We start from the raw sequence: 25,105 nt of genomic DNA on the forward strand, positions 1-25,105 counted from the left end.
GCGAATGAACTCAAAAATTGGGGGCAGCTCTTACACTCAAACACACAGACTAAGTTAACAACCTGCAGTGAGTCACTGCTATCTGACACTACACTCCTGAGGCTTTTGGTTGATCTTTATGATGATTCATCTCTGTGAGATAGGTGGGATTATTATAAAGGTGATCTGAGCTACTTATTTACCAAAAACTCCCTCCACCACAACTGTGTTCATTAAGATAACACGGGACACAGTTATTTAGCAGAGGCAGCCCATCTTTTCTAAAGAGGTAATGACAAAACAAAAACAAACTGGAAGTCATCAATGAGACCTACAAGCTGACTGAAGCCAAGTGTGGAGACTGGGTGCTGAGATCGAGTCAGAAATATGACCCCATCCCAGTCTGACAACGCACCAACAAAAATGGGAAAAAATGACATTCAAAACTTTTAAACCCCCATTATTATTATTATTATTATTGTTATTATTATTATTATTATTATTATGTGTCAGCAAGGCTCAGTGTCAATGTCATCTCAGCTGCTACACTGTCTGGAAGGGAGTAAAAGACTTCTTGTACGACTGCCAGTGAAAGGCCAATATTTGAAGAAAAAAAAATGCTCATCTGGACACTGCCTTTCTGAGTAATTAAAGGCACAAAATAAAACAAATTCCCATCTGGCTCTCAAACTGATCTAGTTTATAAGACACATCATCTAATCGCCTCTGATAGGATGTGTTGCAAATGGCAAATCTCAAAAGCTGTGCAATCATATATAGCAATGTAAAGTTATTGAAGCAGATCTGTAAAGAATAAGGTAAAAAGTTTAAGCTCTCTGGCGTCTACTTTTCCACCTCCATACATTTGCCAGTTGTCAATATTGGAGGGAAAAAAGCACCGGAGGCAACGATAGTTGGTTTTCAGCCTTTCAAAGGATATATTTAATACAGTAAGGATGACTGTGAAATACCCTCAACACTTTTTCTTCCAATCTGAATCTCATTCAATATTTGGTTTTACTTTGAGTCATTCAGAGTTAAAATGTGTGTTTAATTTGCAGTAAGGGCCAAAAGGCTCCTATATGGGCTACAGAGTTTTAAACAGAAGAAAAACCAACAAATCCTACCATTCCAGACATGCCTTGACCCGCTGGTGTCTTCTTCTCCATGCTAAACTGGGCAGCCATATTGCTGGGGAGGCCTGCTTTATTCTGGAGCTGTGGGCCCAGCCCTGCTCCAGGCATCCCCTGGCCAGGGGTCTGGCCGTACGGACCGCCATAGGGGCCCGCGTTGGCCATCATATTCATCTGGAGAGCGGTGGAGAAAAGGGTGAGGGGGTTTAAAATGAAAAGAGGGGGAGGAGGAGACAAGACAATGTAAGAAAGAAGTGTGATAATAAACAGTTTAAAAGGTTACTTTACTTTTCACAACATGTACTATAACCAGACAATCAACACATTTAGTCACCTTTTAAATAACATGACTGTCTGGTTACTGTACTTCACCTCCCTCTCCAAAATAAACTTACGACACAGACATGATTTATTGCCACCTCTTCGACTTGGAAAACAATTTCAGTATCAGCGATGGTCTTCAACATCTGGCCAAACTATTCTCTTATCACAGCAGCAAATCACGGCCTAAACTTCAGTGAGAGTGAGCCTTTAGTACCAGCACTGTGAGGTGGGTGGTAACCTGCTGCCATGTGTAAGTGTCTAATTGAACTGCTGATCCCTACTTACAAGCTCAGAGAGAAAATAAAGCAATTTACTGGGTTTAACAGTGCGATTTCAAACAAAGCTGCAGGCCTGTTACTCTTGAGAAAAAGTCCCAGAGACGCAAACTAACGCAAAGAAGTAATCCTTGTTTAAAACCATTTAACCGTCTTTTCCGATAACGTCTTTACGCCTCTAGAATAAAAATCACAATCATCATGTGGCTAACAAGTCACCAGCAAGTGGGTTAACCATCGATACCACAGAGTAAACTGTGATGCAGCTGTACATCCAACATGTAACCGCATTTCTATCTGCACCTGTGCTGGAGATGAGTAGTTTTATCCGAGTGGCAAGTGCACAGCTTCATCTGCCTACAGCTTTCCATGCTCTAATCAGACATATACCTCCAGGCTTCAGCAGTAATTTCAAACTTTCATATTTTATATCCATGTGAGGAATTGAACTCTGACAGGTACATCCCAAAACTGTTTAACCTGCCAGTTTGACCAGTTCAATCTCTTTGAAAAATAGTATTTTAAACACAAATGAGACTTGCTTTGAGTCTGCCTACCTTGTTCAGTGCTCCAGGCTGCTGTGGTCTCATCCCTGCCTGACTCCCGGCTCCCATTTGCTGACCGCCTTGCTGCTGATGTTGTAGGCCATCTGGCAAAAGATTACTGTTGCTTCCCATGCCAGCACTGCCGGGGTAGCCCATTCTAGGTGAGCCATTAACAACCTGGCCCCCCATCAGCCCCTGCTGAGGCTGCTGTCCACCATTACCCTTCTGGGCTCCCACCATAGCTGCTGCCCGATTGTGCGCTCCAACCATGCCGACCTGCTGCATTAATCCAGCTTGCTGCGGCTGGCTCTGGGGAGGCATGCCTTGAGGTCCTCCAGGGGCAACGCTGACACCCCCCATCATCCCCATGGATGCCCCAGATGGCGTGCTATTAGAAGTGGGGCCACCCTGCTGTGGTGCTGCTACTGCGCGCAGGAGCTCAGACAGCTGCTGGTGTTTTGCAGCTGCATCCTGACCACCTCCTCCTCCGAGGCTGCTGTGGAGTTGACTGGCATCCCCTCCGTTAGTCAATCCCAATTCCGAAGAACTGATGAGCTCGTCTGGGAGGTCATGCTCCAGTTCAAAGAGTGAACCGAAATCTAGGCATACAGGAGGAAAAACAGAATTATTACCAGCCAGAAAACTAGAGATTTTGTTAACAGGGTTTTTGTGTTTTGTTTTTAATAATCAACTATTAGAGTGTATAGGCAGGAAACAAGACCAGCACTAGCTGCCTCTCACAGCCTGGACCTCTCCCCAGAGCCCCAGTTTGTGGTTTGTGGGATGCCACACATGGAGTCGGGACAAGGCGAGAAGCCGCAGAGGTAAACAGTGCAGCACCTTGGAAGGTGTGTGAATTTGAACTGCAGTTCTATGGTTCAGAGGAACAAACTGCAGAGACGTGGAGGAAGTCATATCTACTGCAACAGGAGGCACATTAAAATCATAACCTGTTTTTAAGTAGAACTTTCATTTAAAAGTGACAAGAGCATTACCTACATTTTTATGGTAGTTTATGAGCTGTTGGCACCTCACTAAACTTGAAATTCCCATAATGACTTCTCACTTTTTGGATCAAATACTTCCAAAGATGTATTTGCACTAACAGATCCAACTTCACATACGAGGTGATACACGTCCAGTTGCTCTGCCTGCGACACGCTTTGTTGTTATTATATAGAAAAAAGTGAGCTGCACCAAGTGCGGCGCAGCGTCGCCGTGTAGCCAAACAATGGGGACAGAGAACCAGAATGGGCTCTGATAGTACGACCAAAGAGCTAAAAGGAAAAAGGCCTCTGAACAAAGGGCACCAAAGAAGATATGTCAAAGTCTGTGGCTTGCTTACTGTTTCGTTTAAACCCGGCAGCAGTGAGAAAATTAACAAAGCTGTAACTTCTGCGGGACAAGGACGCTCTGCCTAACTTATTCAAGTCGAACAATAGCTAGCTTGTATATAACAATAGTTTATTAAAAACCCAGTATGCTTAGCGCTAAAGACACAATAATCATACCGCAAATGGTATTTCTCTCTCTAGAGTCACTGGTTATCGACTGATACTCAAAAAGACTTGTTTCATTGAGGTTTTTGTCTTTGCTAACCAGATGCAGGGCTCAGTTGAGCCGGTCTGGTGGGTTTATCTGCCTAGCTACTAGCTAGCTGCTCGGCTACCCTCACTTTCTCTTAAAGCTGCCTCGGAAAAACCCTATCTTTCTCTAGTTTTTATCGGGATATCCAAGAAGCCTGGTGCTTAATGTGTCGGCACTTTAATTCTTCAAACTACTCAATTCAAAACTACCTCTACAACTTGAAGCAAACCGGGCTGACTCGCCTCTTCCATTGTTTGGAGGTGGACCCTAATAGTTGCTGCTAGCTAGCCTGTTGAGGCTAACGCATCAAAACACAAGTGCTGGAAAAGTTGTTCCTGTCGCCACAACTATTACCATGTTCCCCGATTAGCGGCCAAAAACTCTCGGATTAAGACTTTAAAAAATAAACAAACAAACAAACTCCCCAAGACAACAACATGTTGCTGTTCGCAAGCAGCAACTTTTGAGCATGTCAGTCAAAGCAACTAATGCAACTCTGCAGGGACTCCGAAAACTGACCGGCAATTTACACACACCTCACAGTGAAGCTGGTTTATATTTTATCCAGCCTTAATAATGCATGCCAAATAGTTACCATTTCCATCACTGGCAGACACCGAGAGAGCAGGAGAGGACAGCTTGGGCCTCTTGGCTGAAGGCGGGCCGGACTCCAGAACATTATCGGCCATATTTTTTTGGAAGAATTAAAAATAAAACGCTTTAGATCCACGGAGGGCAAATGCAATCCCCCACCCCCTTTATTTGCGTCTCCCAGTCCTTTTAAGCAACCTTTCTGATCGTTCCCCCACCGCTCGGGGGGGACGGTAGGGGAGAGAGGCACAGCAGTGTTGAGTTCTTTCAGTTCTCCCCTCTCGTTTTTATTCCTCTGCAGATATCAGTCCCCCTCCCCAGTCGGAGATTTTGTTTCTTCACAGATTTGAGCAGCAGCAGCAGGAGGAGGAGGCGGCGGCGGAGGTGGGAAGGTGGAGTCGGCAAAAAAGGCAAGCGTGCGGCCCTCTGACAACCTCATGTAGCCTCTTCTGCGACACAAAACCCGTCCCAAGATCTGTCCTCCAGGCTGTACTCAGTCCTGCCCGGCATAGTCGGCGGAGAAAATCTCCGTTTCAAATCCGAATCGCTCCAAGCCGGGTGAGGGGGGTGGAGAGCAATTTGTCAGGGCACAAAAAAGACAACTGCGATCCAGCAAACAGAAGCCAGGAGTTGTTTTTTTCCTCCTTTCTTTCAGTCTCCTGTGTTAACTCCAGGAGCCAAGCTCTCTCATGCAACAGATTTCTCTCCTCCTCTCTGATCGGACCTCTCTCAGTGCCACCGATTTCCCTCAGAAGTAAAACGAGGCAGTGGACACGGTTAAAGTTGCACTACAAACAACCTGCACCAGTTTTAAAGTAGCTGAAGAAATTAGTCAGCTGCACAGAGAGGACGACGCGCCGGGCTTACGGTTTCTCGGGTAAAAAATAAGTCTATCGCGGCTGTATATGTCTCACTACATATAACCCAATGATAGAATTCGTTGTGTTCTGCATGTACATGCCGACTTGTTTGTGCACTTAAGTGTTTGACCATGCAAAAGGCACTGTAGTCAGAAAGAACAGGACTCGTATTGCACGTAGTGGTTGTTGCAACCCGCTTGCGCGAGATGTCTTGCAGTCAGCACGGCTGCAAACAGAAGATCTTCAAGACCAAAAAAGAAGGGGAAAAAAAATCACAGTTCTTGTGCAATCTCCCACATGCACACTTTATCTCTCCGTACACTTCCCGAGGACGATCACAGCGCAAATTTCCTATCAGCGGGCAGTCAGATTGATCCAATCAGTATTTTTCCTCTCTTGCAGAGGACGGTCTGTTGGGTTACTTATCTTGTGCTCCACAAGAGGTTCCTCTCCTGGTATTTAAAAAAACACTTTAGAGAAAAAACCTCAGATTAAGTCACAAATATCGTCGCTTTTAAGGATGTCTTGGCCACGCGTGGAGGAGGAAAAAAGAAAGAAAAGCTCTGAAGCAAAAGCAGAGGATCAACGGCGACTGGAGAAAAATTGATCAAAATCTGACGGCTATTTCGGAAGCGGAAAGCTTCAGATCGGCACAATTATGTTGACACCCCCTCCTCCTTGAAATATTTTTGGCTGACAAAATCCTCTCATTGACTCTTTGTGATGGTGAATGCTCCCCCTCCGCGTTGATCCTGGCAGTTTTCCCCCCCTTCTCTTTAAACCCGTCTTTCTTTCCACCTCTCTCTTCTGCCCGGCAGCAATTTATTTATATAATTGTCTATGCGGGCTCTCTCCTTCCTCCGCGACGGACACATTATGATTTTTCATGTTGATGTTTTCCCTCCTCTCTTTTTTTGGCAGGTTTTTCCCCCCCTCGTTATGAGACACCGTCCTCTTCCGCCTCTCCTCCCCGTCTCCGCTCCGCAAACACCCCCTTCCTAGGATTTTTTCGGAGTATTTCCTTCTCATGCATACATATACACATATATATGTCACCGACTCGGTTTTCCCCCCACTGACGTCTTATCGGTTTTCGTGACGCTTTTTCTCCCCGGATAGCACGGACAGGATTCGGGCACTCTTTCGTCCCCCGGCGGTTCCCGGAGCGGCTGTCGTGGGTCGCGGAGTCGCTCCTTCTCTCGGTTATCTCCTTCTGTTTCTGACGGTCTGTCCGCACAAACAAAATGGCGGCTTGTTGTTTCTACTCCTCTGATACGGGGGGAGGGTTTGAGGTACAGCAACATTAGGCGTGAAAGGGGGGAGGAGGGAGCGCGCGACGACGGGAAGAAGAGGTTGTCTTCGTAAATGTTCGGGAGTGTCCGGAAACCGGTTCTGGGCTCTTTTTTTTCTCTCATTTTTTTCCCTTTTTTCTGAGGATTTTTGCCGATTTCAATCTGCAGAGGACAGTGGCGCTCCACTTTTATCTCAGTCAAATACAGCGGCTTTCACTACAGCGAAAGTGGAGAGCGACTTATTCGACAATAATATTGAAAAGTACAGTTTTTAAACAGGGGTGCGTCCAGAATTTTTTGGTGGCCATATAGGGGCCGCTAAAAATATTGGGGTGGCACACCAAAAACAGAATTTCCAGTTTTATTGTGCTGTTGTCAAATATAGGTTACTTGAAAAACATGGCAACAAAAAGAGAAAATTCATTATATGCCTACTTAATTTCCTGCTATTATTGTTGATATCACTGAAAATAGGTACATAGATAAGATTTCAAAATCTTATCTGGTTTCATCCTGAGAGGAGAACAGAACAAAAGGCAGGCAACGGGATCCAAAGAAGAGCTTTGAATGTCCTTTAAGAAGCTTGGAGAAGTATTTCTGAAGACTACTTAAAGAAATGACAAGAAAGCTGCCTCAAAGTGATTAGACTTTGAGGTCGTACCGTATATTGATTTTCAAGCTCATTAGAATCACAGACATCCTGTTTTTGCCTTATATATTGTTTTTACATGTACGTTTGCACATGTTTCAATAAATTCCCGCACTTATTTCCCATTTTTCTAAGCAAAAGAATATAAGGGGCGGCTAACATTTACACATTAGTGTTTAATGAAATATTCTAAAATAACTTTGATTCTATCCCCAAAAGTTGATTCTGTTCATCTGGACGCAGCGTTTTCAGTGGGAGAAACGTTTCATCACTCATCCAAGTGATTTCTTCAGTCTCAGCTGACTGCAGGTTTCCCCAACCTTATAAACAGATAGATCAAAGATACTTGGATTCTAATAAAATGGCGAATTCATTAAGTGTTTTCTGTTACAGAGACAATACACTGCTAAAAAAAAGTATCATGTGATTACTCCAGAGATATCAGTGTGTCCAGTTATCAAACAGAAACCACTGTGGATCCAGTTCACCTTGCTTAGTGCAAATGAAAGTGACAACAGGTGCTCTGAAGAGCCAATAAAAAAGGAAAGGGTTTGCAGGTGGTGGCCACAGACCACTGCTGGTGATGAGAGATGAGAGCAGGTTCAGACTGAGCACATGTGACAAATGTGTGCTTCTGGAGACACCGTGGGAAACCTGCTGTCCCAACATCATATGTGCAGTCATGGATCTGCCAGTGGTGAATACCAGTTGAGTTCCACAGCGCAGGTATGTGAACACAATCCCAATAGCAGAATAATAACCCCTTTAAATTTTCATGAAATCTTTAACATCACAGCCCTGCATCAATAAATCTAAGCATGCTATTTAGCAGAAAAGAGTTAATATTACTTAATAAACATTTAAAAAAAATCTTATAAAATATTTAATCATGTACAGTTTTGTCACAAATACATTTTTTTTCTGTCATTTGGCCGATTTGTGCTGGTTGCATTTCAGCTTTTTCAACACAATTTGCATATTTTCATTGGTTTCATGGGTGTAGCTGGACAGAACGACCAATTGTCACAGATGCAAACTACCTGCCTTCATTGCAGCAAGACCCAGATTAGGCTGGCATTTAAACTACCAACAAACAACCTCCAGTCCTCTGCATTGTAACAACCCATTGCACTCAAAAGACCTTTAACATCAACACAAAGATAAAATCATCATCCACTTGGACGAATGGAATAAGATCATTCTCAAAAATTTGATTTCTGGAGGCAGGGGTTTTTTTCCTCACTGAGGCGACAGTCGCTTCCTTTGGCACATCTAAATCTCATTCCAGTCATTTAACGGTGCCTGAGTGAATAACTGGGAGACAGATGAGCTGCTAGAAGATGGATCTTCAAAGTCCCCATCATTACAATGTCATGCATCTGGAGACAAGACACTCTCACCACCTTTTTTTTCTCCAAATATTATTAACGTTAAAACTGAAAAAAGAAAACAAAAGGCATATGGAAATATTTATCACATTGATAAACACCAATCCATATTAAAATAAAACCTTTTTTGTAACTAAGTATAACAAACAAGATGTTAAACTACATAAAACTTTTCCTTGTTTCTAAAAACCCCCAAACATATCAGGTTATACCAACTGGTTTTTTTTAAAAAACAAAACAAATCAAGTTCAAAAGAGGTCTCCAAATATTTTTTGGCTTTTACAATAAACAGTCCCAATCTAAAGTTTAAGACCACTTGAAAAATGGAAAAAAAAATCATATTTTGCATGGTTGGCTCTTAACAAGGTTCCAAGTAGAGCTTCAACATGCAAAAAGAAGAAATGGGAGCGAGACGAAACATTTTTTTGAGCATGCAATTTATTGAAAACAGCGCTTAAATGGAAACAAGCTGTTTTACAGCTGCTTAAAAGGCAGTATTTTTAGTGTGTTATTCTGAGGCGTGAGTTCAGCATCTGTGTTACAAGCACAAGCTGATTTCCAATCCTCTGGTCAGATTCCAAATCTACGTTCTATGGATTTAACTCATGTTGTGAACTGATGAGAATCAAATTTTACAAAAATAAAATTGTAAAACATCTTTTCTTATTAAAAAACAAAACATCCAAGACAGAATCAAAACACTAAAAAAGGAAATTGACAATATATTGACTGAAGAAGTGGAAAAAAAACTTTTTGAAACAGGATTATTATGAGAACGGCCCAAAAGCAACTAGACTGTTAGCACGGCGTCTTAGACAGCAGCAAGCTGCTAATACAATTCACAAGATTAGGGACCCATCTACAAATAACTTGCAGTATAGCCAGGAAGCAATAGAAGAAACATTTAGGAAATATTACCAAAACTTGTATAAACAACCATGTTCCTCAAATAAAGACAAAAAAACTGCTTTTCTTAACTCCCTAGACTTACCACGTATTGGTACGCAGCAAAACAGCAAACTAACTGCCCCCATCAGTCATGAAGAAATATCTAGAGCAATTTCAAGACTTAAAGCTAATAAATCACCAGGGGCCGATGGGTTTCCCTCAGAGTGGTACAAGAACTTTAAGGAGGAGTTGATACCAATGCTTCAATCATACCCTTGCGGAGGGTGTAACCCCTCTCTCATGGAGAGAGAGGCGATTATCTCAGTAATCTCTAAAGAGGGAAAAGACACAGAATATTGTAACAATTACAGACCCATATCGGTACTTAATGTGGACTACAAACTATACACATCAATAATTGCTAAGTGATGGAGGAGCTGCACAAGACAATAAGCAACCAGCAGAACTCCCATCCAAACGCAGTGCACATTATAGCTGGGGACTTCAACCATGCTGATTTAAGGTCAGTATTCCCCAGATTTGAACAGCATATTAAATGTGCAACGAGGGGGGAAAACACATTGGATCAAGTTTGCAGATGATACCACCGTGGTGGAGCTCATCTCAGGGGGAGATGAGACGGCGTACAGAGCTGAAGTTCAGAGGCTGTCAGATTGGTGTGTAGATAACAACCTGGAGCTAAATACCACCAAGACAAAAGAACTGGTAGTTGACTTCAGAAGGAGGAAGTCCGAGCTCCAGCCTGTCAGCATCAACGGGGAGTGTGTGGAAAGGTGTGCACATAGACACAGACCTCCAATGGAGCTCTAACACCTCTGCAGTCTTAAAGAAGGCCCAACAGCGTCTCCACTTTCTGAGAATCATCAGAAAAATGGACCTGAAGAAGGAGCTGCTGACCGTCTTCTACCGCTGCTCCATTGAAAGTGTGCTGACATATTGCATCGGTGTGTGGTTCTCCAGCTGCACCACAGCACACAGAAAGGCACTCCAGAGGGTCATCAATATGGCCCAAAAAAAATCATTGGGCATCCTCTTCCCTCCCTGAAGGACCTGTACAGCACTCGCTGTCTCAGGAGGGCACGCAGCATCCTACGGGACTGCACACACCCAGGACACCGGGTGTTTAAGCTGCTGCCATCTGGTAGGAGGTTCAGGCTGCTGAGGTCCCGAACAAATAGACTCAAGGACAGCTTTTACAACAGGGCAATAGCCCTGATCAATGCAAATAGCTGACCTGACTGGCTACCTGCCTGGACTTTGTTAGGGGGGAGGTAACAATGTTTAAAACAATAACAATAATAATATTTATATTTATAACAAGGTGCAATAATAATTAATGTGCAATAATAACAGTGTGCAATACACATACACTTCTTCTTCTTTTTTTATTACTAAGTTAATATACTGTGTTGTGTTGTTTGTGTTGCGTTGTGATGTGTCATATCGTGTCGTGTTGTGTTATATGTAGTGCCGACGTAGGACAGTTTTCCAATTTCATTGTACTACTGTACTATGTATGACAATAAAGAGTTATCTTATCTTGATATGGGGCAATTATGACAGATTTAATTAATGAAGACCAAACTGGCTTTATCTCAGGACGTAGAACTCAAGATAGTATAAGAAGGACCCTCCAGGTAGTTAATTCGATACAAACAAAAAAGGGCAGTGCGGCCCTAGTAAGTCTGGATGCAGAGAAGGCTTTCGACAGTGTAGATTGGAGCTTCCTATATGCCGTGCTTGAAAGGTTTGGCTTTAATGACGGTGCTGTGATGTGCATCAAATCTATTTACCAATCTCCTACAGCTCGAATTAGAATCAATGGCAGCCTAACGGAGCAAATCTCTCTCTCTCGAGAGAGAGAGAGGGGTACCCGCCAGGGCTGTTGCCTCTCACCTCTTCTCTTTGCTCTATATATTGAACCCCTGGCACAGGCCATCCGACAAAGTGAGGAAGTGAGAGGAATAAATATTAAAGGGGAAGACCACATCATCAGCTTATTTGCAGATGATATGATATCATAGTCTACCTAGAAAATCCAAACCAAACTTTAATTCCACTGTTTAATGTAATTAATATCTTTGCTGAACATTCGGGGTACAAAATTAATGTGACCAAAACTCAGATACTGGCTTTCAACTATTTGCCATCCAAAGAGGTTAAAATAAGTTTAAACTGAACTGGACTGCAAAACAAATGAAATAGTTGGGTGTAACTGTGACTAAACAATTGAGTGACCTTTTTAAAACAAATTATGATGGACTGACCACTCAGATTAAACACGATCTAAACCGATGGTCAACTCTTACACTAGACTTTAGTGCAAGAATCACAACAATAAAAATGAGTAGATTTCTATGGAACTGTAAAAGGCCTAGAATAAAATACACAACATTACAACTATCTAGGAAGCAAGGTGGTGTGGGACTCCCTAATCTAAAAGATTATTACCATGCGGCCCAAACCAGGCCAGCGATAAAGTGGTGTGATCAGAACTTTAATGCTAAATGGAAAGATATTGAAATAAGAGTACAGGATGTCCCAGTCCAGACTTTTCTTGGAAATGAGCAACTTAAGAAAACTTTACAGCATTTCCTTGATCCTATAACATCCCACACTCTAGAGATATGGTCTGGCCTAGTTAAACAAAGTAAGTTGGAAAGGGAGGTTAAGATGTTAAACTGGGCTGCCTATGATGTTGGTGTTATACAGCGATTTGTACAATAATGAAAGATGGCTATTTGATGAGTTTCCAAGATTTAAAAGATTGTATAGCCTAGAGAAAACAGATTTTTACCGGTACCTGCAACTCAGAGACTACTTTTCAAAGGAAGTACGAAGTTCACGTACGTCTTATGGCGTGCTTGATTGCGTAATCAAATCATACAGGTGCCTCCAATTCAAGGAAATTTCTGTACTATATAAAAACCTAAGAGAGAACATGGCAACATCAACTGAATACATAAAAAAGAAATGGAAGCAGGAAATAAAAACTGATATCTCAACTGAGGAATGGTTAGACATGTGTGAAACCCAGAACACAACGACTAACTCAAGATGCTGGAGAGAATTTGGATGGAAACATCTTACTCGATTCTTTATTACACCAAAAATCAAAAGTAAGCAGACTCAAGACAGTTTGCCATGCTGGAGAAGATGTGGTAACATGGAAGCACATCATACGCACGTGTTTTGGGAGTGCCTGAAACTGCATCATTTTTGGAAGAACGTGACTCTTGTAATAGGCAATATCTTGGGCTATCAATTACCACACAATTTTAAAACTGTATATCTTGGGAATATTAGAGAGTATGTTATGTATGATGACTTGTATTTGACATATATCCTATTGATAGCTGCAAAGAAAGCTATAACAAGAAACTGGTACAAACTGGATCCACCTTCTTCAAAAGACTGGTTAAATGTTGTTATATGGCACCAAGGAAAATTAATGAACGAACAAAACATTTAAGGTCTATAACTTTGTATATCCATATATGCATGCATGTATCAAAGTATGTATATAAGCTGGAGTACGTATGCTGGGAGTAAAGGCAGGTATGCATATGGTAGTTGATTAGAATTGGCACCCACACCTTTTGTTCGCTTTAGTTCTGTTTGTTTTGACTGTGTGCTTGTTTGGTTATTTCCCCTGAAATGTAAAACTGTGACAAAACTGTTAATAAAAACTACAGTGTCAAAAAAAACCCCAAAAAAACATGGTATTATATGGATTTATAAAAAATTAAATGGAATGCAATGATTTTTAATGTAATCAGTTTAAGTCATATGTTCATTTTACATGGGTGTTTTATGTTAATGCAAAGTAATGATATTTAAAATATACTATATATTATGCACTAAGCTCCCAGTTTCCTTTTCCCAGTGTCAAAATAATATGATCATTCATGATAATGTACTAGACTGCATTATGTTTAAAAGGGTTTAATATTCTCCTGATTGACGTTCACTACACACCTTCTCATTTATTTTCATGACTATTTACATTGTAGATTCTCACTGAAGGGATCAAAACTAAACTGAATGAACACATATGCAATTATGTAGTAAACAAACAGTTCAAAACAAGTTTTATATGTTAGATTCAAAATAGCCACCCTTTGCTTTGATTACCGCTTTGCACACTCCTGCATTTTCTCCATTCCCTCACGAGGTCGTCACCTGAAATGGCCTTCCAACAGTCTTGAATGAGTTACAGAGATGCTGAGTGCTTGTTGGCCCTTTTGCCTTCATTCTGCAGTCCATGCAAATGGCCCTTACACATCCTGGATGTGTGTTTGGGGTCATTGTCCTGTTGAAGAATAAATGATGGTCCAACTAAACGCAAACCAGAAGGGTTGGCATGTCACTGCAGTATGCTGTGGTAACCATGCAGGTTCAGTGTGTCTTCAATTTTGAATAATTCCCCAACAGTGTGACCAGCAAAGCACCCCCACACCATCACATCACCTCCTCCATGCTTCACAGGGCGAACCATGCATGTAGAGACCAACTGTTCAAAAAGCACAGATTTCCACTGGTCTAATGTCAATTCCTGGTGTTTCTTGGCCCAAACAAATCTCTTCTGCTTGTTGCTTTTCCTTAGTGGCTGTTTCTTAGCAGCTATTTGACCACCAATGCCTGATTTACACAGTCTCCTCTGAACAGTTGATGTAAAGATGTGTCAGCTGCTGGAACTCTGTGTGGCATTTATTTGGGCTCTAATCTGAAGTGCTGTTAAGCGCTTGATAGTTTTTGCGACTGCATTTGGGGACACATTCAGAGTTTTAGCAATTTTTTCAGACTGACTGACCTTCAGTTCTTAAAGTAATGATAGACTGTCATTTCTCTTTACTTAGCTGATTGGTTCTTACCACAATATGAATTCTAACAGTTGTCAAATAGGGCTGTCAACCTCTGAAAAACACAACTGATGGTCCCAACATCATTAAGAAGGCCAGAAATTCCACAAATGAACCCACACAAAACACACCTGTTATGATCAATTACTGATGTGCTTTTGATTACCCTCTGAGTTTCTATGGAAGCAATAAGGAGGAACTTAGTACTCCACAGGACTGCGCAAAGCCCTGTGATGATAAGATCTGTAATTGACCCTGAACTAATACTAATACTGCATTAATGCTAATACTATCAATCTTCATTCAAGCAACATATATATTCAGATTAACCACCAAAAACTCTTGAACTTTCCCTGACTTTGACATTAAATATATTTTTATTAAAAATATACTACTTAGATAGTAAGTATAAATATACCAGCTGTCACCTGAAATGCACTGAGATCTTTTAAATTTAAACCTTGAGATTTGACAATAGGACCAAAGCATTTCATGACTTTTATCATTCCAAAAGAGCACTTGGCTCTCACACTGCAGGCTTATTTAAGGTTTCCAGAGTATTTAAAGTAGAATGGGAGGCAGAGCCTTCAGCTTTCAGGCCCCTCTTCTCTGGAACCAGCTCCCAGTTTGGATTCAGGAGACCGACCACCTCTCTACTTTTAAGATTAGGCTTAAAACTTTCATTTTTGATAAAGCATTGAATTAGGGCTGGTCTGTCCACAGTCTGGTATCGCTTAAACTTTCTTCCTGCCTATTGTAGGGTCTTTACTTTACAATATAAACCACATTGAAGCGAATTCTGTCGTGATTTGACACCATGTAGATAAAAACTGAATTGAATGAATGGTCCTACAATACTGTCCTTTTTGTCCAAGACATAAGGGGACAACTGACCCTTATAATATAGTGAAGGAAATGTCATCTCTCACTATGATCGACCAACAAAACATCCTCCATAAGTAACCCAAGTTAAACCCATTGAATTTATTAGTTATGAAAGAAATATTGGAAATATTTTAATACACAATAATTTAGAAAACAACACAACTCTCCTCTCTGCTAAAAGAAAAACAAAATCCAACACACACTGACACTCTTGTGACCTTTTTCACATTCAGCAGATTAATGAAGACATCACAGTAACTCCAGATTTATGACGAGCAGCCTTTTCAGTACTCAGGTTTTTGGATCCTTTGTACTGCAGTATGAGTTGGAAAACAATTATGCACTTCTGTGTGCAACTTCTTCAGTGAGATATGAAAATGAACCATAGTTCAGAAAACATGGTGAGAATCAAACCGGTTTTATCACGTAAAATACTTTTGTGGTAGCTGGATGTTAGCTGTTGTTTGTAGATGTTGATTTAGGCTTTAGTGTCAGATTTGGCTCACTGATAGAATCTGTAATCTGCCTTTTTTTGTAAATAAAGAATTGCAACTTTATGTTTGGCTGTTTGGTTTTATGTCTTGGAGCTGAGTTGCTCTAATGCAGCCAGTATTTCATAGACAGAGTAGTGAGGATAACAGGTTGTTGTGACTTAAAAACTAAAGTCTTATTGTGTGCTCCCACCTGTAATGCACCACGGCCCTGAGTCTCAGGATATAAACAGATAGCAGTGAGTAGCACTCGGTCAGTTCTCTTTCTCTCCCTGCTCTATCTCTGTGCACAGGCCCGCTCTACATCAGCGATGGTCTTTGGTGCGTCAGAGGACAGAATCAGAGGTCCTCCCTTCTCTCTGATAACCACGTCATCCTCAATCCTGACACCCAGACCTCGAAAGTGCTTCGGCGCTTGGTCGTTGTCTTCACAGATGTATAGCCCTGCAGCAAGACACAATGTGAGCCGTAACGGTAACGGGACAGAACATTTACATGCAGGTGCAACCGTGTGGATTTCAAACCTGGCTCTATGGTGATGGCCATTCCTGGCTGAAGAGGTTGCGAGCGAGATAGTTCAGGAGTGTCGTGGACATCCATGCCCAGGTAATGGCCAACGTGGTGGGGGCAGTACTGCCTTGCAGCCTGGAATTTAAATAAATAAATAGTTAAAAAGGCTGCAGCAGTCAGACGAGTGGTTCTACTAAAGTCAAACCTCACATAAACCTTAACAAAGCACAACCACATTAAAAAGCACTTAAAACACCAAAATAAAAGATGAATGGAAGTGCAGCATGGACCTGAGAGGAATCCTCTGGATTAGGTCATCTGGTCTGCACACAAAAAAAAAAAAACAAAAAAAAAAAAAACAAAAAAAAACTTTTTGAAATGTTGAATTGAAGCTCCAGCTTTAGTAACTACCGACACAAGATATCACCTGTAATACTGAAAGGGAAATCTGACTTCATAAGAATATAACGCCAGCATTCCTTCTGAAGCCTAAATTATACTCTGTTGCAGATACGGACAGCCGAAGACCCGACAACAGAGTAGTTATTCCTGTTATACTTCTTTGACGACCACTTGAAGTCCACTGCATGTGTAAAAATTCTGAGGAAAAGTACGATTTGTCCGGACTCCTCCTCTAGGGACCATGACACTGTGCAGATGAGCCTCATTAAATATGAAGTGCACAACCAATCTGGGCACCCACCGTTTTTCCAATTATTACCTTTAGCGCCTCAGCATCGCTGGTACTGGCCCCGAGGATGCCAAGCCGCTTAAGCTGTCGTCCCAGCAGAGCCAGCATGGTGCTGTAGATGTGATCCAGACTGACGCCTGGAGAGCAAAGAGATAAACAGGAACGCTGGACCTCCAGGACGGATTCGTAGAGCTCAATCTGTGCAGGACTGAATCTAGTATTGAACACAAAAAAAACCCAAAACGTTTATTTCTGTGACTGGAACTGATCAACCTTCAAAAACAGACTACAGTTTCTTTAATTTCAGGGACCTAAATTCTAGAAATCAGATAAAATGAAGTTTAAAGTTGAATACCACGATCACCAAACCAGGATTGGAGGTGATGTGAACCACCTTTATTAACACATGCACTCTGGAAACAAATACTTGGAACAAATAGATGACTAAATAAACCTGGATGTAAAATGAAGTTTGACAAATTTACACTGTACACTGACTCATGGGCTGCGATGCACAAATGGGAACTTCACTCTATCGTTAGCAAAGTCATGATAACAGATGGAAAAGAACTTCTGCCACAACTCAAGGCGTAAAGGATTGAAACCTACAATCAGCGATTGTAGTTTTGTAGTTTAGTTTCTCTCATTTCCAAAAGCTAGATCACCCCTTTTTTTATTTTTTTAAACAAATGTCTGGTTCTATTAAGGGTTGCCACACTAGATCATCTGTTGCTATGCAAGCCAATACGCACTGTGGTAGGTAATTTTTCAGATCCCCATATTGAAAAAGCTTTTGTGTCCTTCTTGAGGGCATAAACTCTCCATATTTATGAGCTCATTAAACAAACTATCACTTCTGTTGGCACCAAATATTTTAAGGGTAATCAGCTTACTTACTTTCCATTTATTGGCCACGTTCGAGTGATATCGCTGACATAACCAAAGTATTCGCAACCACCATCCAGCAACACCATCTCACCATCCTGATGGAGACAAAGAGGAGGGAGCAAAACGTAATGAGTCATATATGCTACTTAAATACATGTAAAGTAATTATTCTCAGGAATATCTGTGTCCTCTGACGTGTTCATGGAGTAATTACCTTGATTATTTGGTTGTTATTTATGTAGTGCAGAGTATTAGCTCGATTTCCTCCAGCAATCACAGGAGGGTACGCAAGAAAGTTAGCACCATGGATCCGATTCTCAAAATCAAACTGGAAAAAAGGTTATGTTAAATACAAAGAATGGAGGGGAGGCTCAAGACTTTTGCACAGTACAGTACGTAACAAATAAAGTAGACACTGTAAGACTTAAACAGCATTTTCAGTTTAAGGTACAACTCTCTGGAGTTCCATACCTGCTCTTTTAAAGCAGATTCGTGAAATTAGGAGGGAAATTTGGAAAATTTCAAAGCTGCTTCTCCAACTGTAAAAATCAATAAACTAACACTTACTGTTCTAATAATTACATCATGAGCCTAATCAATGAAAGACAAAGATAATGACTGCTCGCACACGTAAAGGCAGTGAAGACAAAGGTCATCACAGAAGTCACCTTAGCAAACAGGACAGCTTCATCCACATCTCCTTGAGACAGAGCCATTGTCCTCCTAAAAGCCTGAAAGATAACAATATGAGCTGCTGCAAGTACACTTCATAAATCTAACATTCACTTGGAGTCTTCAAGAGCTTCACAAGAACCAATTTAAACGTCAACCTGTGCCGTGATTCGACCCGCTTCTTGCATGAGAGCCACTTCGGCTGAGCTTTTGAGGGCCCTGAGAGAGTGTATGAGAGGTCTGAGAGTGCGTGGTGTCGGCCCCGCCTCCAGAACGGGACACACGTGAGCCTGGTGGAGCTGAGGGTGAGCCGGCTGAGAAGTGTCGTACCACAGCATAGTGCCTGGAAGAGGATCAGAGAAGACAGAAATGCTAAGAGTGAATTTGAAGTGATAAAAGAGCTAAATAGAAAAAAAAAAAGAAAAACATTTTAATACCTAAATGAAAAGTTTTGGCACTGAAATAGGAAAGCATTTATCCAACAACTGCATTTTTATTTACCACACACGTCCCATCTTTCTTTACTACCGTCCTGTCAAAAAGAACGTCTTCACATCAGTCAATAAAATTATATTATATACTCATCCCAGATTTTGAGTAGATGCACCTATGGTATCAATTTGTAAATCCTACTTTGCCTCACTCTTAAGTTATCACATCCACCCGGCTGTTCAATGGGCTGATGACAATACCCCATTAGCATTTTACAGTTGAAGGACAAAAGAATCCATGCAGATCCGCAGGTGCAGAGCCAAAAAAATGTGAACACAGAACAATAATCAACAGGTCACACATTGCACAACTCTAGAATCCTTATTTATTGCTTCTAGTGAAGTTTTGAGTACACCTGCTCTTCGTTTATGAAGATGAAGAGCAACCCACCTCAGCAGCAATAACCTCAATTATCAGTTTCTTACATAATTGTGGAGAAACGTTGCTTCACCTCATTGAGGTTTGTGGGCATTCATTTATGCACAGCTCTCTTAAACTTCCACCAAAGCATTTTAGTTGTGCTGAGGTCTGGACTTGAGGCGAGTCTAGGCCTGTCAGGTGAGGTCTGACTGACACCTTGATTTTTCTCTTTCACCCATTTGCTGTTAGGGATCATAGTCCTAATGCATGGCTTAATTTGTGCCAAGCTTCAGCTGCTGCACAGAGGGCCTCCTGTCTGCGTGGAGAATACTTTGGTATGAAGAGGAGTTCATTGTCAACTCAATGACTTCAAGGTGCCCGAGTCCTGTGGCTGGAAAATGAGCCCATTCACCGTGCTGACAGTTGATACGAAGTGCTTGTGCTGATATGCTGTGGTTGGTTTTCCCCTGTGCTGTGTATTATGGCCATAATGCCAAACGTGTGGCTTGTTGCATCATTATAAACCTAATTCCCCCCAAACTGTACAAGCAAGAAACTTGTGGGTCTTTTGCAGATTTTCTGACCTTGAGGTTAATTTGATAGGGCCACCACTCCTGGGCAGAAGTTTTGCTTCCAGAACACTCCATCCATCCATCCATATATATTCCTGCGATAATAAGGTTTGTGAAAGACCCTGAAGCAGTGTCACTTTGCTTCTTTATTCAAGCAACATGCGTAATTCAGACTGACCACCCAAAACCATTGGGCCTCCTTTTCCTTTCTCAGAGAAAGATATGGCAGTTAGTGATCTGGTAGGAATGAACCATAACACTTTCTTTTTTCTCTCCGCAGGATTGCAAAGAGTAACCCCCCCCCGCCACTCCCATGCACCCACCTTTCAGGCTCTTGAGTACAACACCCAGTTCTTCTATGCTATGAACTCTCTCTATGCCAGTCAAAGCAGCTGCTCCGTCCTTCCCAGACCGCGGTCCGTCCCACAGTTCTCTCCCCGGGTCTCTGCGAGGGACGAACAAAATAGCCTGGTCTGGTTGACCCTTCCCGTGAAGAACCAAGGCACTGTCAGGTTCGAGAAAACCACTGAGGTAGAGGAAATCCTGAGGAACACGTGTTTTGAGATGAATTAGTAAAAACTTACCCAGGAATTTCACCCAGGAAAAGGAAGAAGAGCAAAATCCAATTTTTTCTCCTTTCTGAAGAATTCTGAACTGAATGCAACTTGAAAGCAAGTGCTCACCTGGTTCTGATGGAAGGGATAAGGGATGTCATTGGTCATGTATCTAGTTGGGTGAGACAAAATGATGGCCACATGGGTGCTGGAGGAAGCAGAAGGTCCAAGTCTTTCGGCCTGAGCCTCGATAAGCGAGGCCAGTCGGTGTCTGCGGAGCTCATATTCCGTCTGGCTCAAACCTGGGGTTACCTCACCTGAGGAGAAGCATGCTTTCCTTAAAGAAATAAATTAAGAAATGACATTTTACAAGATCAGCTGTCCACTGTAAACAATACTCACCATGTTTGATGAGGTGCGGATGAGTGAAAGGACTGGGCTGGCCAAGGTAACGAGGTGGAACCGTCTTTGGCTTCAACCCGCCAGGTTTCACAGAAATGTTTCTGCACAGGCACCAAATACATCCTGCAGACAGAAACACACACAGACTGTAAACAGGTGCTTTGGTCAGTTCAGTTTGACTAAAGCAAAGTTATATCAGTTCTGTCCGCTGGGCGATGCTGGAGTATTGAATATAGTAGTTTTTTCTCATGCATCTTTTTAAACAATTTTAGAGTTCGGTACTAAACGTTAGTAAAAGTTAAAAAAAAAAAAAAAGAAAAAAAAAAAAAAAAAGACCCAACCCCATTTATAGCAATTTTCAGGCCACTACAAAGCATCCCGATGATTATTTACTGGGTAGAAGTCTGGCTGTCTTTACGGTTTCATGCAACACATCAGTGGGACGAGTGGGTGTCTTCAAAATGAGATAGAGAGAGAAATCAGTTGCATTAACAATCTATTATCTCCCACCTACTTACCTTTTGCTCATGTTACTAGGTAACAACAGGATGTCATGGGACAACTGACTATTAAAATTGGGGAGTGATCTAAGCCCTGTGACATTAACAGATTTTTTTAAAGTGTAAAACTAGTGCAAATGTAATATTATACATATGTATTCAGTTACGGTGTGTCTGATTTCAGCCAATATGTAAAACTTTATCCATACAAAACCATTAAAAAAAAAAAGGGGGGGGGGGGGGGGGGGGGCTCATTTAGCAATCACCTAGAGGTGGGGGGGAGTGACAACGATCAGCTCCAGGCTTCGCAAACCAATAAGTTGCGTCACAGCAGCTTTATCAGCATAGAGCAGCGTCTCGCATCAGAAAGTATTTCAGTGTACCGACGGGTAAATCGCTGCCCACTGGTGGTGAAGGTTTGAAGTTACATTTTTTTAAAAGAGCGATTACAAAACATACCTTTATATAAACAAGTAAAAAGCACAGCGGCGCTGGACAACGTTAAATTATTATGACTTTATTAGATATTTATTATCTGAGCATCAACATATGCTGTATTTTACAGGTTGAAGCAATGGTGAAGTTAGAGTAGCCCATCAGTACAGTGCTGTGAAAAAGCATTTCCCTGATTTCTTCGTTTTCTGCATAGTCGGTACACATCATCATCAAGCTCATCAACAAACACATTTGTTTTTTTAATTAGAAAAATATAACCTGAGTAAATACAAAATTCAGTTTTAAGTGAATATTTTATTTAATAAGGAGAAAAAAACCCCTACCTGACCCAATGTGAAAAAGTATTTTGCTAAATCATGAACTGTGATTAATTAACCACATTTTTGGAAAGCGGAGTGCAATTTCAATTTAACTTTTTTTTTTTTTAATTAAACCTTCATTTAAGGACCACATTTTGTATTTTCTCAGGTCATCTTTGCACATTCATTAGCTAAACCACATAAATGGGACACATAATCAATAAATAAATCAGGAAGAAGAAAAAAAAAATCATGGCATTGTAACTACATGCCAGTTCAGTTCAGTGGATCTAAGCTCCAGTACTGTGCAAAAGTTTCGAGCCAAATGAAGACGCACAGGGGTGGCTGTGTCCATAAGAACCTTTTGTTGATCCACCTACTGTTCACTGAAGGGTCATTAGAAATGGTCTCAGTGGAAGGTTGAGGGATGCCAAATTACACAAGAACTTGACCAAAAATCAGTGACAACAGGTCTGATGGAGTGTTGAATCCAAATGTGACATTTCTGGTTCAAACTGTCATCAGTACGTACAGGGGAAGTCAAGAGAGAGGTGCAACAGTGAGTGTCTACAGCAATCTGTAAAACAGGGTGGAGGCTCTATCATGGTTTGGAGTTGCATTTAAGCCAGTGGTGTTGGGGATCTTGTCAAAATTGATGGAATTATGAATGCAGAAAAGTACCATCAGACTTTGATCTACCATGCAATCTGCCTTTTAAGTCTGACGTCATTCGCCGTTTCAGGGTCCAAACTCCTCTTCAACTCAAACAAACACTGCGGCATCACTGGGAGCTAAAAAGTGCCAAAATTCTTTAGTTTGTAATGAAGTAAAAAGTGTGGCTGCTCTACCAGATGCAACAATCAAGTTTAAGATTCAGGCATCCATGAAAAACAGGATTTATGAAGTTAGAGGTTAGTGGGGAGTAAGTTCGCTAGTTTCTATCCAAAGATGATACACCATATTCTGACTGAGTTATCCTGAAAAATGAAAAGTACAGCGCAGCAATCACTTTGGACATGCATGAAGACAGAAAACTAAACAGCAGCAATGTTTGTAAGGTTACTGAAGTTGGGCTAGCTGACAGAGCTATGGTTGATATGGAAAATAAAAACACATTAGCACAGTGAAGTTGGAGGATGAACACAAACTTTTTTGCTCTCAATGAAAGTTAATGTGAGAGACCCCAATGGGCAAAGACAAATGCAATCGTACAACAGGAAAAAGACACTGAAAATGGACCAAACTTCAGTCAGCAGAACGCCTGTGATGATCCATCCCCAGCACGTGGTTAGTCACTGATATCCTGCTGCATAGTTTGGATTACTTGCTATGAACAACAGCTTCATGCACCCATTCAAATCTTCGTTAGCCTCAGAGTGATACTTTTCTGACACATTAAAATATTTGGCGGCTCCCAAACAATAAGCTGGTTTAAATCAACTGAGCTTTACAACGTGCTGCAGACAAATGGCGGTAATAAAAACCCAGAGAGGTGATCAGCCAGTGATCACTGACTATTTTAAGGGCTTGTTCAGATTAAACTGAACACAATACAAACACTTTTAAAAGACACCAGCCTTAATGGAAACAGGGTTTATACGTCATCACTTAACAACCGGATACTATCTGGAAAGTGTCTGATTGATTTTTCAGGATGATAATGATCCCAAACACACTACCAATGCAGTAAAAGCATACCTAGAAAAACACACATTGGCCTCCCCAGAGCACAGACCTCAACATTATTGGAGCAGTGTGGGATCATGTTGAAAGAGAACAGAACAAAACCAACATCCAGAGAAGAGCTTTAAATGTCCTTCAAGAATCCTGGAGAACTATTCCTGAAGATTACTTAAAGAAATGAAAAGAAAGCTGCCTAAAAGACATTAGACTGTGTTGAAGAATAAAGGCGGTCGTACCAAATATTGACTTTCAAGCTGGTTAGAATTATTCAAGCTCTGTTATTGCCTTATATACTGTCTCTAGACGGGTTTTTTTTCCCATTTCCCACCCAACATGTACATAAGAGAGGCATGGTTCAGGACTTTTGCACAGTAATGTCATTGTAGTGATTGTAAAGTTACTGTCTCTAACCTCCACTCCAGGTCCGTGGCATCAGCTTGACAGCGGTCCTCACCAAGGCGCTCGCTGAGAGCAACATTGTTGCTGCAACTTGAGGACACCGATCAGTCACAGCATGTCGCTCCCCTGCGGAACAAAGTGTGACAGTCAGCGAACTACCGAGCACTCATATTCACAGAGACACTCTGAAGTAACTTATTATCACTTACCGAGGTTAACAGTCTCTCCTCCAGCAGTTATATGTACCCTGAATGACAGCTACACCTAGCTAGCTCGCTATTCTCACGTCTGCTAGCCACGCTCGTTTGTAGTTCATGAGAATTGCTTCCCTGAGTTTGGTTTCCCAGGTAGAGAAGCGGAACCCTCTCCCTTTCCTACTTGTTGAACCGACTACAAGCAGCTTTTATTTTAGTCATTTGTACACTCAATAAAATGGAGGCTATCGAGTGCCAAAAATAATCAAATAACTAGTTAAACAATTAATTAAATGTAATTAATTAAAATTGTTAACAAATAAATTATTAAATGTTTTAAATGACATTATTGATATTTCAATTAATTATGTATAGATTTATTTAATGTATTATTTCATATTTTAATTAATTATCAGATTTTATTATTTACTGAATGATGTATTTATTTGATTCATTGAGGCACTGTATGTCCTCCATAAAATACACCATCAGCTTGTAAAAACAAGTCACAAACATTGCTCTCTCATAAAAAAAATAAACTACTAAACTAGAAACCAGCACAACACTGTCACTCTATTATTTAGTATGATTTTAACTTACAACAAGAAAAAAAAAGTAGAATATTACAGGAGCTTCTTTCTAGCATTTCTACTACATGGTAGA

At 41.2% G+C, this 25,105-nt stretch overlaps 2 protein-coding genes across 5 annotated transcripts in view; both read right to left on the minus strand.

Moving 5' to 3' along the window:
* Positions 1 to 6,574, minus strand: part of ep300b (EP300 lysine acetyltransferase b) — a 30,730-nt gene extending 24,156 nt beyond the window's left edge. For all 4 annotated transcript variants that reach the window (XM_004575492.2, XM_004575491.2, XM_004575490.2 and 1 more), the window contains exons 1-3: positions 4,439 to 6,574; positions 2,269 to 2,855; positions 1,107 to 1,286 (exon numbers count right to left, since the gene is read on the minus strand). In XM_004575492.2, coding sequence (XP_004575549.1) covers positions 1,107 to 1,286; positions 2,269 to 2,855; positions 4,439 to 4,532 — 861 coding nt within the window. In that variant the 5' untranslated portion in view covers positions 4,533 to 6,574. The remainder of the gene's footprint in view (positions 1 to 1,106; positions 1,287 to 2,268; positions 2,856 to 4,438) is intronic.
* Positions 6,575 to 15,354: 8,780 nt separating this feature from the next.
* xpnpep3 (X-prolyl aminopeptidase 3, mitochondrial) lies at positions 15,355 to 24,630 on the minus strand. Its single transcript, XM_004575493.4, has 12 exons — positions 24,458 to 24,630; positions 24,261 to 24,374; positions 20,912 to 21,034; positions 20,639 to 20,826; positions 20,279 to 20,498; positions 18,690 to 18,874; positions 18,528 to 18,590; positions 18,074 to 18,187; positions 17,869 to 17,954; positions 17,002 to 17,185; positions 16,295 to 16,415; positions 15,355 to 16,214 (listed from the first exon to the last, which is right to left on the minus strand). The coding sequence occupies exons 2-12, from the start codon at positions 24,325 to 24,327 to the stop codon at positions 16,048 to 16,050; spliced, it is 1,518 nt and encodes a 505-aa protein (XP_004575550.1). The 5' UTR covers positions 24,328 to 24,374; positions 24,458 to 24,630; the 3' UTR covers positions 15,355 to 16,047.
* Positions 24,631 to 25,105: the final 475 nt, after the last annotated feature.

Source organism: Maylandia zebra, linkage group LG4 (genome assembly GCF_041146795.1).
Source record: "Maylandia zebra isolate NMK-2024a linkage group LG4, Mzebra_GT3a, whole genome shotgun sequence".
In the NCBI taxonomy this organism is placed as follows: Eukaryota; Metazoa; Chordata; class Actinopteri; order Cichliformes; family Cichlidae; genus Maylandia; species Maylandia zebra.

What these genes read in the sequence shown, in the direction of transcription:
- xpnpep3 (XM_004575493.4), bottom strand. Translation starts at nt 24,327, where the DNA reads ATGTTGCTCTCAGCGAGCGCCTTGGTGAGGACCGCTGTCAAGCTGATG. An exon ending in GCCACGGACCTGGAGTGGAG is followed by an intron (nt 21,035 to 24,260) that starts GTTAGAGACAGT and finishes TTCTGTCTGCAG; the next exon opens with GATGTATTTGGTGCCTGTGC. An exon ending in TGTACTCAAGAGCCTGAAAG is followed by an intron (nt 18,875 to 20,278) that starts GTGGGTGCATGG and finishes ATCCTCTTCCAG; the next exon opens with GCACTATGCTGTGGTACGAC.